We start from the raw sequence: 14,181 nt of genomic DNA, 5'->3' as shown, positions 1-14,181 counted from the left end.
AGTGCCCCCTCCCCACCTTGGGGATTGCTCCACCGCCGGGTAGGGTTGCTGTGTGAGCGGCCCCCTGTGTGTGTGTTCCAGGCGAGCAGCGCCCCCCCGCCGGTCGGCCTCCTCCCTCAGAGCGTGCGGCTGCTGCGCTCCCCGGCTCTCCCCCAGGCCTCTGCGGACTCCTTCACCTTCCCACCGTCCCCCTGCGCGCCCGAGCCCAGCCTCATGGAGGAGGAGGTGGGCACGCCTCAGGTCAGTGGGGGGTGGGCGCGGGGGGCGGGCACGTGCACGCTGGGGGGGTGGGGGGGTCGATCAGTTCGGTGGCCCCCTCGGAGCCGGTTCCCCACCTGTACTGAGACACGCAGCGGCAGAGAGGCCTGCCTTTTCCAACGGCGCACGAAATAGGCGCTAATCAGAATGCCAATGACGGCTCGTAATCGAAGGAGAGAACGGAGGCCTGTGTTCCTCCAGGGCTCCAGACAGCCGTCCCTGCTGGCACAGATCAGCGGCGCTCAGCCACCAGGACATGAACCGGAACACCAGTGCAGCAGAGCCAGCCGAGACCGCAGCCAGGGCCCCGGTACAGGATGATTGCCTTTTCTTTTCTTTTCTGTGCTTGTCCTCAGTCCCGATCTAGAAACAAAAGTGAAACTTCCTCCCAGTCTCGTACAGCACCCAACCTTCCCTGCGTTTCTGGGTGACAGAAGCACAGTGAATGCAGGGTAGCTCCCCGGCAGACTGTGGACTGAGTGGCTCAGGGCTGGCAGAAACGAGACAGCACAACACCCCAGCAGCACTCCTGTCTGCCGTCCTGGCACCCCCTCTTTCAGAAGGGGGGCAGGATGCCCTGCTGGGCAGTGCCCAGGAGAGGACACCCTTCCTCTCTTTTATATAGCACCTTTAAAGGTGGCTTCTCAAAGCGCTTTACAGGATGACAACATTAAATAAAAAGAATACACAAGATAAAACACAATGACGGTATACAGAGGAGACCGTGGATGGGGGTAGTAAGAAGAGCAGAGGGGTGAAGAATGGAACCGGTTCAGTGAAGACTCTTCTGAAGAAGAGGGTTTGGAGTCTGGATTTGCAGGAGTTTAGAGAAGGTGACTCTCTGATATCCTTGGGGAGAGAGTTCCAGAGTCTGGGGGCACAACAGGAGAAGGCCCTGTCGCCCATACAATGTAGACGGGCTGGGGGGACAGTTAGGAGACCCGAATTCTGCCTGGCCGCCCCAGAGCCAGCAGCGCCGCTGTCCTGTGGGATCCTGGAGAGTGGGGTATCCCTGTGGCGGCCCATGCTGCCGCTGTTGGGGACACAGGGTCACCACATAACCGCCATGGCTACCCCCTTCGTCCGCTGGCCTCGCCCCCGCCACACAGCTGGCACAGCTGGGGCGCAGCCGCTCCCCCGTCGCCCTGGTGCTCCGCGTTGCGGGGGCACCCTCCCAGGCCGGCTGCTCGCGGCTCTGCTCTCCGCACCATTCTGGCTTTTACAGGGCCGTTGAGGAGAACGGGAGCCGACAGCTGCGCGGGTCACCCCAGGCCCCGGTGAGGATAGTTCAGTGACGAGCTGCAAAGCAGGGGGGCGGGAGAGCAGGGCCTGCAGTCGGGGCAGTGCTGGAGTGAAGCAGGGAGAAGCAGGCTGACTGACGGGCTCCTGACGGGAGGCCCAAGCGCCCTGTTTCCCTGGCTGCGCTCCCAGCTGGACTGTGTCACAGAGCTCTGCTCTCCCAGCCAGAACGTGCTTCCTGTCACTGCATTCCAGAGCTGCACGTCCTCCCCTCGCTCTCCCAGACACGTCTGAGGAGCCGGAAAGAGGAGGAGGGAGGGAGGGAGGGAGTGGAACTGTAGCCAACACACTTGTCCGTGGACGCACAGCCCTGCCGGGCTGGAAGAAGCAGGGGGAAAGGAGAAAAGGCCCAGGAATAGCCAGGAAAATGCAACGCACCCTGCAGTACAGCACCAGGCTTGAAAACGGAGCCGACACAAACACGTGGGCAGCGGGTGCCAAAGCTACTTCCCAGCTCCCCGCTGCAGAGGCTGCGTTCCTGGTTCGCTCGCCAGGCTTGTCTTGGCCCAGTGACACCCAGCCGGCATTGCCAAGCAGCTGTGGGTCCCCGCGCCCCCCCCCTCGTCAAGAGGCTTGGCGGGCGACAGCTGGAAGAGCCATTCATTGCAGAGACAGAGATGCCAGTCTGTCCTGCCGTCTCTGGGCTGGGTGAGCTGGGAGCGCAGCCAGCTGAAGACGGGCTCCTGGGGATCTGGGGAACAGGCTTGCAGGGTCGGTGGGGTCTGTCGGGCCCTGGGGGCGTCCGCGTCCCCAGGAGGAGGTACTCATAAACCTTGGTGCTGCCGTTTGAGAGCTGGCGAAAAGATGTGTGTTGGCAGGATTTCGTCTTTGCTTCCAGACTACCGGTTTGTGCTCTTAAGAGTGCTTACTCCTGTTCAGACAAAAGAGGTGGGGAGACTGTAATCACTTTTCACACCCCTGGTTTGAATAACGCAGCTCTGCCCAGTTTGTGACACAAGAGGGGCAGTTAATTTAGAGAATATACAGATGCTCACCCACGTATATCTGAAGCAGTTGTGCAATCTAGGTGAGGGAATTTATTAACCCTTGCAGGTGACACTCGTTCACTGTGATGAGCAGTAGTGCGGGTGCTCTGTGTGAGTGTGAAGCAGGCCTCGCACCTGCAGCCACCTGCCGGGCTGTGTGGAGGCGTGCCAGTGAGCCTCTCGGCCGCCCCTGTCGTCTCCAGGTGAACGGCTGCCTCCTGGACCCGCTGCCCCCCTCCACCATCCGCAAAGCTGGCCCCTCGTCGCCTAGCAACATGATGGAGACCTCCATCGACGAGGGCATCGAGACGGAGGAGCCCGACTCCGAGGAGGACCCCTGCCAGGCCTTCGCCGCCTTGCACACCTCCCGCTTCGGCCAGCGGCGCCACACGCTGTCCGAGGTCACCAACCAGCCGGGCATGGTGCCCAGCGCAGGTGGGTCTCGTTTCTTAGCACCAGAGTGTCCGCATCAGGTCTGGCGGTCTGCAGGCCAGCAGCTTGACCACTCTGTGTCTCCGCGCGGCAGGAAAGCTCTTCAACGTTGGCCACAACCCCTCCCTGGGCAGCGTGGACTCCGAGTACGACATGGGCTTCGTGCACAGTGACCTCAGCCTTCTGGAGGACACCCCCGCGCTCAACGAGGTGGTCCTGGCCAACACCTCCATCACCCGCATGACCCCGCCTTTCATCGGCGCGCGGCCCGCCAACCCCGCCATGCAGGCTCTGAGCTCGCAGAAGAGGGAGGCGCACAACCGCTCGCCCATCAGCTTCCGGGAAGGACGCCGCGCCTCCGACACCTCCCTCACGCAAGGTAACGGGAGGCGGGGGAAGGCGGCCCACTGTGAACCTGGTCAGCACCTGGAGGGGAGACTCCTGGGAGAGCTGAGGCTGCTGCTGGAAGAGGTGTCAGTGAGACCAGTAGGGGGCGCTCACCCTGCGGTCTGTGTGGGTCCTAATACCCCAGTATAGTGACGGGGACACTATACTGTAAAAAGGCACCGTCCTTTCGGATGAGACATAAAACTGAGGTCCTGACTCTCTGTGGTCATTAAAAATCCCAGGATGTTTCTCGGAAAGAGAAGGGGTGTTACCCCGGTGTCCTGGCCAAATTTCCCCCTGGTCTTTACCAGTCATGGCCTCCTAATAATCCCCATCTCTGAACTGGCTCTGAACTGGCTCTTGCCGGGCACGGAGTCCCTGTGCTGCAAGACGTGGGACATCAGTGCAGAAGGTCCGGTCGGGAGAGAAGAGCGCCACCTACTGACCCCCAAACTGGTTTTCTTTCTGAGATCTCCCATCCCAGTACTGACCAGGCAACAGCATTTCATGGAGTTTGTTTCGAAGGTTCGGGAGGGGTGACAACAACCTAGTTTAATCAGAATCTGCTGTCGGTAATTAGCAATCACTTCCAAAGTCATTTCCTCTCCTAAAACACTCTAAAACCCTACGTGATCCCACCTCAGCCCCACCTCCCCCTCTGCAGCTGCCCCTGGGTCACTCCTCACTCCGGTGGTCCTGGCCTCCTTGACCTCTGGCCAGGAGGACAGCACTCAGCCAAGCGGGTTAAACAAAATTTGCACTAAACGCTCCTAATCCTTTCAGGACACTTAATTATGGGGTGTTGTTATTCCTACAGAGCAAATGTTCTGAGATCTGATGCGCTCAGAGTACAAGGTGCACAGGAGCTGGGGTTGCGATTTCTAGAGCGTTGCAAAGTAACTCTTGCTTCAAAGCCTTTATTGACTTTGGAGGAACTCGTGGAGGTGTGAAAGTGATGAGGGTACTGGAAGGCGGTGGGGTTGAGTCCCAGGTGAGACACTGCTGTTTGTGCCCTCAAGCAAGGTTCTTCACCTGTATTGTTGCAGTGAAACTACCCAGCTGTGGAAATGGGTGCAGATACAAGTTGCTTTGGAAAAAAGCATAAATGAATACTGTATATATGGGGTACAAGCTGCACATGCTAGGCTGCTGATGCATGGAAACAGACCTGAAGAGGCTGTGGAGCTGCAGCCCCTCGAGGACCAGGACCGTGGAGCTGCAGCTGTGTCCCAGGACAGCTCTGAGGACGCGGGCGCAGGGGGTCTCCGCAGGAAGGCCGCGCGCCTCTCTTTCTGTCCCTCTGGGCTCCCATGTCTCTTGTTCCCGTTCTGTCCGCTCAGGGCTCGTGGCGTTCAGGCAGCACCTGCAGAACCTGGCGCGGACCAAGGGCATCCTGGAGCTCAACAAGGTGCAGATGCTGTACGAACAGATGGGCCCCAGCGACGAGCCCTCGGCCCAGCCCCCCCTGCCTGACCTCCTGGACGCCCAGCAGCGGCAGGTCAGTGACGCGGCCGGAGTGGCAGCCCCTCTTGCAGACCCCTCCGGGGGGGGGCGTGTTCTGCCGCAGCCTGCCCTGTCACAGGAAGAAGTAGCTGGTTGTGAGTTGTTAACTGGCGGGCCCCTCTCGGCGCTGAATGCGGCCATTGTTCTGCTCCCTCGGCTCACCCTGCTGGTGCTGTGCCTCTGCTTACATAAGAACCGGCCCGGCCCAGCGAGCGCAGTGTGCATCAATTCAGTTCATTGTTATATAGCGCCTTTCATAACAAGGTTGCCCCCAAGGCACTTATTACTCGTACGCTCACTGGCCAGAATTTTAGGAAGCCCCCCGACGAACTAACCTTTCTCAGGGAACATGGGGCTGGGTTCCCCCGCCCATCCCAACCGGGATAACCCCTAGATCACGAACGTCCAGCCCAAGCCGTTCTCCCTGCTTGCAGCACAGGGGGAAAAAATCACTCCGTTTCATGAGTAGACTGCAGGTACGGGCAAAACTGAAAATGGAAAGGAGATGCTCAAAGGGGGCTGAAACAAGCTGCCCAGCCACGCTGTGGAAGCCGCTATCCACGCGTCTTTCACGTGCCGGCTAGATGAGATCCTTCAGTTAAGATGGAAGTTAATACTTTACACAAATGGTGGTGGGAGTGTGGAACAAGATACCCAGCCACGTTGTTGAAGCTCGTACTCTGGCTTCTTTCAGCTCACTATCAAATTGGCCAGATGGGTCGAACGGCCTCATCTTATCTGTGACCCGTCTGATGTTCTTACGTGCTGCTGGGAGCCGCCAGATCCCAGCTGAGCAATCCTACCCTACCAGTGGCAGCGCTCGGGCAAGTGTGCACTGCCTCCTGGGGAATCCCAGTCCCTGTCGACTCGAACCCGGGACCTTGAAGCGCCTTAAGCGCTTGAGCCTTGGGGAGGCTTTAGCATGTTCCCTGCCCAAGCTCGTGGCTCGTGTTGATGTTTGCTCCCACCTCCTGTTTCCAGGCCGACCTGTCCCACCCACAGGACGGCGTTTCGGTGTACCCCGGTGGACCCCACCCCCAGATCCTGTCCCGGCGGCAGAGTCTGGAGACCCAGTACCTCACTCACAGGCTACAGGTGAAGTCGTATACCGAGCCCCACACGGACGCTGGATTTGTAAAATTTTCTATCACTGCTTTTGCTTAACAGTGTTGCTCAACAGCCCAAGATAGCTGTAGCCTATGGGAGTCTGCACTGCAGAACTAGCTGCTTCAGCTCACTGTCTGACAACACGTGGGCATGCTTTCTCACACCAAAACGGGAGGAAATTCTAATAAGACAGTTCGCAGAAAATACAGGAAGTACAGTTTGAAATGCAGCAAACCCACAGCAAAATGTGACTGAGCAAAGTCAGATCAGACAGAGAAGATTCAATTTCCTCAGTGATGTAACTCACCACAGGAAAATAAACCCACTTACTGTAGTCAAACTTCTTCGTGTTCCCCTCATGATGACATAAAGGAACCGGCTTAGCGTTATGTTTTCAACTGAGCCTCCAAATCTTAAAATTCCCGGAGGAAGAACACAGTGGCTTCTCCTTGGGCACAGCTGCTCCTGGCCCTGCCGAGATACGGGACGTGCCCTGCGTGTCCGCGCCGCGCTGTGCCGGGCAGGGACGGTAACCGGGCCTTCTGTCTCCCCTGCAGAAAGCCAGCCTCCTGGCCAGCAGCCCCACCAGCTGCCAGATGTTCTGCAAGGAGACGCCGCGGAGCCTGGAGCAGCAGCTGCAGGAGCACAGGTAGGAATGAGTCCGTCGGCACCGAACTCCAGCTGCGCCCTCAGCTCCGCTGGCCAGCACACCCTGTGCCCACGCTGGGCTCCGCAGGGTGGCTGAGTGCCTCGTGCGCTGAGGGGCAGACAGCTGTGGGAACCTGAGGGAAGCCGGGGCCCCAGAGCATGAGCAACACGAGAGCAGGGGGTTCCCCCTTGAGGCTCAGCCGAATCAGCCAGACTAGCTGGGGACTCTCAAGGCAGGGGACAAGGGGAGGCAGTCTGGCCCGTGCCAGTGCCGTGCCAGTTTGCTCAGGACAGACAACGGGGGGGGGCGCTGCAGGGCGATTTGTACAAGACTTGCAGTCTCCCCGGTCTGGAAGCTGATTCTGTGGGATCCCCCCAGTCGCGCCCTGATGGGACACATCGGAGAGCCGGGCCGTGCGCTCCCTTGTGCCCTGGGCCGGCCTGGAAGCCTGACCGCGCCCTCTCTCTGCCCTCAGGCTGCACCAGAAGAGGCTGTACCTCCAGAAGCAGTCCCAGCTGCAGGCGTACTTCAACCAGATGCAGATCGCCGAGGGATCCTACCCCCCGCGCCAAGCCCTGGGGCACCACCACGAGTCCTCGGGGTCCCAGCCTGGACAGGGGGTGCCCACGCAGCAGCAGCCCCAGCCCTCCGCCCCCCAGGCGTCCCCCCCCTTCGCTCGCGTGCAGCCCCCGCTCACGCCCCTGCTGGAGCCCTCCCCGGAGCCGCTGACCTACGAACCTTACCTGGGGCACTACCAGGACCTGCAGCCCATGGGCGTGCCCCCCGGCCTGCCCCTGCAGAGCCAGCCCCGGGACCCCCTGGGCTACAGCTACCCCGGGGGCGACCTGGCGCTGCCGCCCTCCCCCGAGCCCCTCTACCAGGAGCAGTACCAGTACCCCGCGGAGCCGGGGCAGCCGCCCCCTCTGGGCCGGCCGGAGGGCGTCCCGGGCAGCTACGAGGGGCTGGCCCTGCCCGAGCTGCACAGCAGCTTCCTGGACTGCGAGATGATGGAGACCGTGGACTCCCAGCACGGCTTCGTGCTGGTGAACTGAGGGGACGCCCTGGTGCGGACGAGCAGTATTACCCTGAGACCGCTGCAGCATTCGGGTGGGTGGGTGGGGGGGGGTGCCTCTTGGGGGACGGGAAGCCGCCAGAGGGAGAGATTATATATATATCAATCGAGATTTTTTTTCCAATTTTACCCAAACCTCCGTACTACCCTCCCCGGACCCCCACCGCCATTCCTGACGTCTAGAACCCCCGAGAGCTGGGAGTTCGTCGTTGCGGTTGCTGTCCGCGGGTCCCCGCGTCTTCACGAGCAGACACGCGGCTCGCTCGGCGCTGACCCGGGCCAGCCGGGCCAGGCGGTACCTGCCCAGATACCCGAGCTGTGAGCCGGGACAGGCCCGTTTCAGGTGGAGCTGCAACCCTGACATAAGAGCACAAATGGTAACAAGTTGTTTTTTGTTCTATTGTTTGAATAGGAAATTTTTGGTCTCAGCTTCCTTTGTAGGTTTGAGTGCCGTTTCATCTAAAAATAAAAAAAAAACACAGTTGAGGAGTGCAGTGACCACGAATTTTACGACAATATTAAAGCAATATTTTCATCCGGAACTGAAGGAAGCCTTAAACAATTTCTAGGTTTCTTAAAGAACATTCTTCTTTTTTGACGTCGAATTAAAACACTTTCTGTTGACTGTAGGCTTCAGGGGGGCATAACGCTAAGTCACATGACACTGGATTCAGACGACAAGTCCGTTTCGGGCTCTCTTACTACAGCCATTTTGAAAAGGAAGGGGAATTTTTCTGAAAACAAGAAATCTGCTAGAAGCTTCTAAAACAGTTACTAAAATAAGGCTACTTTTCTGGATGATTGGATTTAAGTGTTTACGTTTGAGGAAGTGGCAGAGGTCAGACTTAAGGGAGAAGAGGCGGTGGGCATTACACACCAAGAAGGGATGTCAAGGAAAGGCCGTGGATGAGGAAGCGTTGGCATGGCAACTGTTTTGGGCCTACTGGATTCTTGAGAACGAGACAAGCCTGTTTGAACTGGAGCTGGAGTGATGCCTCTGTCCCTCCACACCTTTTCAATAACCGGCAGAAAAAGAGAGACACTATTGTTTTCTTTTGAAGTGAAAAGATAAAAAGTATATATATTATTAAAACACGTTGATGGTTGTTCATTACGCTTTGTACAAATTAGGATTTTAGAAATTGTAACAGACACAAGTTGCTTTTTGAGAAACACAACAACAGATGTGTTCAGTGTGGTAGTGCTGTGCCTTTGACTTGCGTTTCTCTTTTGGTTTCTTTTAATTTAAAAAAAAAAGTGATTTGTTTTGGGTTTTGTTTCCTTGCTGGAAAATGAAAAGAATTAGACCCCTGTTTTTCTGATGGTACAAACCAAAGTCCCTTCCGGAGCACCCTGACAGCCCCACTGTGTGGAGCTGGGGGGGTCAGCTTCCTAGTTCGCTTCTTGACAGTGCTTTTTGGTCAATCAGTATATGCCGTACAGAAGTATTATAGCAATATTTATAAATAATAATCTTAATTATGATGATGGTAATAAGATAGTGAATGTGTTGCCATTTTGTTTGTGTCATTTCGCACTTTGTATCTGATATCTGATCCTTGGGACGAACAGTCTTTTAACATCCGTATCCTCATTCTTGTTGACCACACATAAGCTAACGTGCTGTTGAGAATAAAACAAGAAAGGTTTATTGGAACGGCTCGTCTTTTTCTCTCTGTTTAAATGTGCGCGTGCCTGGGAGCCTCTAGTCTTGATCTGAGGATTTTATCCAGTCTTATCCTAAAAAATCCAGAGAAATTGGATGCATCCAGTTTTCTCCGGACTCCTGTGGCTGTGTATAGTGTATAGATGGGCGCCCTGCCTGTGTCCGATCCTAAATGTACTGCTTTCCCAGTTTCCTTGTCCCTTTGTTGCCCCGTGAAGCAGTTTCGTTCAGATCCTTTTCCTGAATCGCCACTCGGGGCTGAGAGTCCTTGTTTCAGGTCTCCCTGGTGGTCTTCTCTGCCTGCGGCCGAGGTGATCCAACCTGTAGCCAGTCCGTTGGCATGACTTTGAGTTCGGGAAGATTTCGGGTCGCCCTTGAAACTCTTCCCGGGCCAGCGAGATGGCGCAGGGAGGCAGGTGACCTCTCTCATTAACACAAAGAGGTGGGAGGAGGCAGAGAGGGGCTCCGGCACCCCTTTTTAGTCTTTCGGGTGTGGATTTCTGCAAGCAGCGGAAATAAAAGGGAAGCAGAGGTGTGTGGCTGGTGTAGAAGGCCGCCGGTCATTCCAGCTGTTTTTTTTTTTGTGGTTGAACACCAGGCAGTAGATGGACAGCCAAACAGCCAAAGAGGCTGATGGGTTGATTTTCGTTCAGGCCCGCACAGAGACGAGAGATACGGGCCCAGGCTCACAGATGAGGACAGCAGCTCCTGGAATGTCCAGTGGCAACTCGGAGGGGACAGCTGCCTAATGCCTGTTATTCCAGGACTCTGGAAAGACATCCAGGAGCTCAGAGATCCGTAGGCCAGGTGGTATTCTGGATGGCACAGGGTCTCCGTCCAGCAGATAGCCGCTCCTAGAGCACAGCGGAATCCAGGGATTGTGGGGTGGTGAGTACAGAATCCCCTCCGTCCTGGGGGTGGGGGTTGAGAGGCTCTGATGAGTGTCTAGTTCCAGTGCAGCTGTCCCAATGGTGTACTTCCTCCCAGCCCTTTCAGCTCACAGCCAGGTCCCCGACACTGGAAACCCGGAGGTTGGCAGCAAACAAACTGTACACAGAGACGCGGGAGACCGGACCCACACGTTTTAGTTTCAGTTTCCCGAGTGTGAATCGCAGGAATGAGAACGTGATCCGTGAAAATGCATGTCGAAGAATCTCCCTGTGACCGCTGTTGAGAGTTCAGTCTGAAGTGGGAATGTTTGAAGAAATCATTGTGCCGTCTGGTCTGGGACATTTTCAGACCCAGAAGATGTTTTTTTTGGCTGGTGGTTTGAGGCGAGGGAGGTACTTGTTACTGTGTGTCATGAAAGCCGAGATGAAGTTTCTTCAAAGAGTAGGCGGTAAAGGAATCGGGCCAGCAGTGGAGGAGTGATTCATTAAAAAAGTGATTCATTTAGAGGGAAAAAAGCCGATTCATGAATTAAGAGTTGCATTAATGATCTTATTTCTGCAGTAATGCAGAGAGCTGTGTGTACTAGGTGACGCAGTGCAGAATCGATATTGTTCTCCGTGGGTGATTATAAAGTTTACTGACTGTAACTCAGAGTCTGGTTTTAATCCTTAGAAAGAAAAGCAGTGTTGCCTGAAGAGAAACACAGGGAGACCCATTGCTGTGGGTAGTGCTGGACACTAGAGCACACTTGTCACAGTCACCGACACAATCATCTGTCCCCCTGACACAGCGTGGCCTTCACAAACAGAGCTGGATCAGCTCCCTCTGTCTCCGGATGTGCTGGTTCACTGTAATGGGACTCCAGTAACTCTGTCACTTGTTCCTCTGTTCATCGCGGGGGCCATGACTTTCATACTGACAGCCTCGCCATAAAGCACTAGACGGTCATACGCTTGGGGTCACAGCCAGTTCAGGGGAAACAGGGGCCAACAGGGAGAAGGTCTCTGTAGTCATGGAAGATCAGTCAGGACAAGACACACCTGGTTTGTCTTCTGCCATATGTGGCAAAACGCCCAGCACAGAAGGGAGCACACACAAACACACCCATGTGAGGTAGCTTGGCCTTTGTTTTTAGACACCTAGGGTCTGGCAGCGAGGTTTATACTGAAGGCGGATCTTTACAGGACAACCATGGAAAAATATTAAGGGAAGGTTATTATTTTTGGTGCGTGTGGCTCCTGGGGGTTTTGCTGGAGCTTGGTGCTGCTTTGGTGTTCAGGCAAGGTCTGGAAATCAAGAGTCTAGACCAGATCTCTGATTGTTCAGATTGCTCAGCTGCCCCGCCATCAATGGCGTTGATTACAATCAGGTTATTTTTATTTCCTTTCCCGCGAAATGTGCCTCGCAGGTATTGCGTAGTCTGTACTGGCAGGATGTGATTAACTCCCTGGCGACGTGGCCCACGATCAAGGCTGTCAAGTTACAACTCCGGAAAAACGTCCAGAGAAAAAAGGAGGGAGTGCGATTAAGCTTGATCCCTTCAGTGCTTATCAAGAACCCAAGGACAGACGAGAGAGCTCAATTCTCCCTCCCCCCAGCTCCTTCCAACTTCAACCTCTGAGCCTTAGAGCCCGGCCTGTTGGAGAATATTTTGTGCCACAGCTAAAAGAGAAACTGTGGCCGAGGGATTGTTCCAGGTTTGTTAAGAACGAGGTGCGTTGGCTGGGTGATTCACCAGAGAGGGAGAGGCGCAGTTTTGTCATGGGAGGGGTCTTCTCCGTTTCAGCCTCTTCTTAGGGCATGTCGCTGTTTTTCTGACCCTGCCTGACTGGCCGGGTTGCTTCATACAGTACGTGACTGCCGACCGTCGCCGCGGGTGAGGTGTAGACTCTCTTCTGTCGCAGAGCACGGCGGCAGGAAGCTGGGAGGACGTGCCAGACCACCCTCCGAGATGACCGATGATTTATTCTGCGGGGATGGCGATAGAGCAGCGTGCTCCAAACAGAGCTCGGACGTTGTCAGATCTGCAGGCTCCAGCCCTCTGGAGGATGTTCCCCAGATTGTAGAACTGCCAGCTTGTAGTAAGTCTGCACTGGTGCTGTGTGTGTACGCACTCCCTCTGCAGGCTCAGGCCCAACGCACCAAGCCTGCCTTGCAAGACAGATGTCTAAAACAACAATAAGAAGAAGAATGATTCATTTTATAATGCTTTACAGGTCATGGGGATCCCCTCCACCACCCCCAGTGTGCAGCCCCACCACGATGATGCTCCAGTCCGCTCCCCACACACCAGCTCTCAGTGGGGAGGAGAGCAGAGTGATGAAGCCAGTTCAGATACGGGGGTTATTAGGAGGCCATGATGGGTAAAGGCCAGGGGGAAATTTGGCCAGGACACCGGGGTAACACCCCCACTCTTTTCAGAGAAACACCTTGGGATTTTTAATGACTACAGAGAGTCAGGACCTCAGTTTTACGTCTCATCTGAAGGATGGCACCTTTTTACAGTGTAGTGTCCCCATCACTGTACTGGGGCATTTGGACCCACACAGACCCCAGGGTGAGCGACCCCTACTGCCTCACTAACACCTCTTCCAGCAGCAGCCTCAGCTCTCCCAGGAGTCTCCCCTCCAGGTACTGGCCAGGCTCTCACTTGGCTTTAGTCTCTGCTGTCTGCTGTCTGGGGCTGCAGGCAGGGAAGAGACCCTGAGCGTCGCTTGGGGGAGGACTTGTGGTGGTAGAGGATGCCCAAGACAGGATGACATCATTTATCTGAGCTGGCTCTCAATAACAAAGACAAATCTGTAAAATCCTCAGGTCAAATTAACCACCACAGGCTCTATGACTTCATCTTTCCACTCAATTCCCAATTGAAAACCACATTCCTTTAATACTCTTCTGACCAGTCGTGGATTTTGCTTTTGTCTCCCAGGAAAGCCTCAGGCCTCCATGTCTAAGCCTACACCCGATATGGGAACTGCAGTATGTTACGGCCTCCACTAATCAGACACAAGCCCCTGCTTCTTCCACACAGACGCCAACGCCCATCCTCATTATCCAACCACGTCCCTAGTCCTGCACCACACCTCCCGACCACCCACTACTTAAGGGCTCCTCACCTGCACCCCCTCGCTCAGTATTAAGTTTGTACTTCTAGAGCTCCCCTTCGTTATAACCTCTTTGTCTGAGAAAACCAGTCTTGCGAAAACCCGGCTTCTAGACCTGCGCATCCTCCTGACCACGACTGTTGGCAACGCGACTCGGCTAAGTAGACCCAGCTTCCGCTCTCCGCTAAATTTCCCTGTCTCATCATCTTTAGCTCAGCACCACATAGGGTCCAATCCCCTGGCTTTCCCCTCTGGCAGTATAATGCATTCTCTCCCTTTTCTAGAACAGCATCTGACCAGCCCAGCTGTGCCTGTAGAAAGGAGACATTTGTTTCCTCTTTAAGCTGAAAACATTCTGAATAAAATACATTTCCTGCTGTTCAATATGCTACAGGGCTTCCAACTAGGTAATCTTTAAACAGATTTTAGGTTGCTCTGAATTGCGGGTAATTTCTGAACCAAGAGTTGGGATGCACATTTCCCCCTGCTGTCCTGTGTCAAACACAAAGGTCACTGGAATTAGACAACAAAGGCTCCAGCAGAACTGAGTGCAGATCAGTATTCAAGGAGTTAGTCTGGGCAGCCTCAAACACGATAACCAGACGACACAGGTGGGGAAGAGGACCAGACGGGCTGTTCTGAATACTGCCCAATGGAATAAAGAGGTAAAGGTGATTTCATTTTCAAATTCAGCGTTTATTAGCACGCAACAGTGAGTTCAGGAACATGGGCCTTTTCAGTCTGGAAAAACAAACCCCCGAGCACTTTTCCTAGAGCAGTCATCTATACATTTGTGAATAAATGCAGTAAAATATAAACACATTACA

At 55.2% G+C, this 14,181-nt stretch overlaps 1 protein-coding gene across 7 annotated transcripts in view; it reads left to right on the top strand.

Moving 5' to 3' along the window:
- The window catches only part of sik2a (salt-inducible kinase 2a), a 50,347-nt gene extending 37,540 nt beyond the window's left edge, over positions 1 to 12,807 (top strand). For 5 of the 7 annotated variants that reach the window (XM_069182950.1, XM_069182955.1, XM_069182952.1 and 2 more), the window contains 7 exons: positions 82 to 240; positions 2,747 to 2,978; positions 3,070 to 3,354; positions 4,703 to 4,860; positions 5,847 to 5,960; positions 6,530 to 6,621; positions 7,097 to 9,350. In XM_069182950.1, coding sequence (XP_069039051.1) covers positions 82 to 240; positions 2,747 to 2,978; positions 3,070 to 3,354; positions 4,703 to 4,860; positions 5,847 to 5,960; positions 6,530 to 6,621; positions 7,097 to 7,673 — 1,617 coding nt within the window. In that variant the 3' untranslated portion in view covers positions 7,674 to 9,350. Of the gene's footprint in view, positions 1 to 81; positions 241 to 2,746; positions 2,979 to 3,069; positions 3,355 to 4,702; positions 4,861 to 5,846; positions 5,961 to 6,529; positions 6,622 to 7,096; positions 9,351 to 10,012; positions 12,332 to 12,466 lie in introns of those variants that run through there. The other 2 variants (XR_011183304.1, XM_069182951.1) reach the window with 2 other exon arrangements.
- Positions 12,808 to 14,181: the final 1,374 nt, after the last annotated feature.

This window comes from Lepisosteus oculatus, chromosome 23, assembly GCF_040954835.1.
Source record: "Lepisosteus oculatus isolate fLepOcu1 chromosome 23, fLepOcu1.hap2, whole genome shotgun sequence".
NCBI classification, from domain to species: domain Eukaryota; kingdom Metazoa; phylum Chordata; class Actinopteri; order Semionotiformes; family Lepisosteidae; genus Lepisosteus; species Lepisosteus oculatus.
The sequence above is the reverse complement of the archived record's forward strand: the minus strand, read 5'-3'. Positions and strand labels throughout refer to the sequence as shown.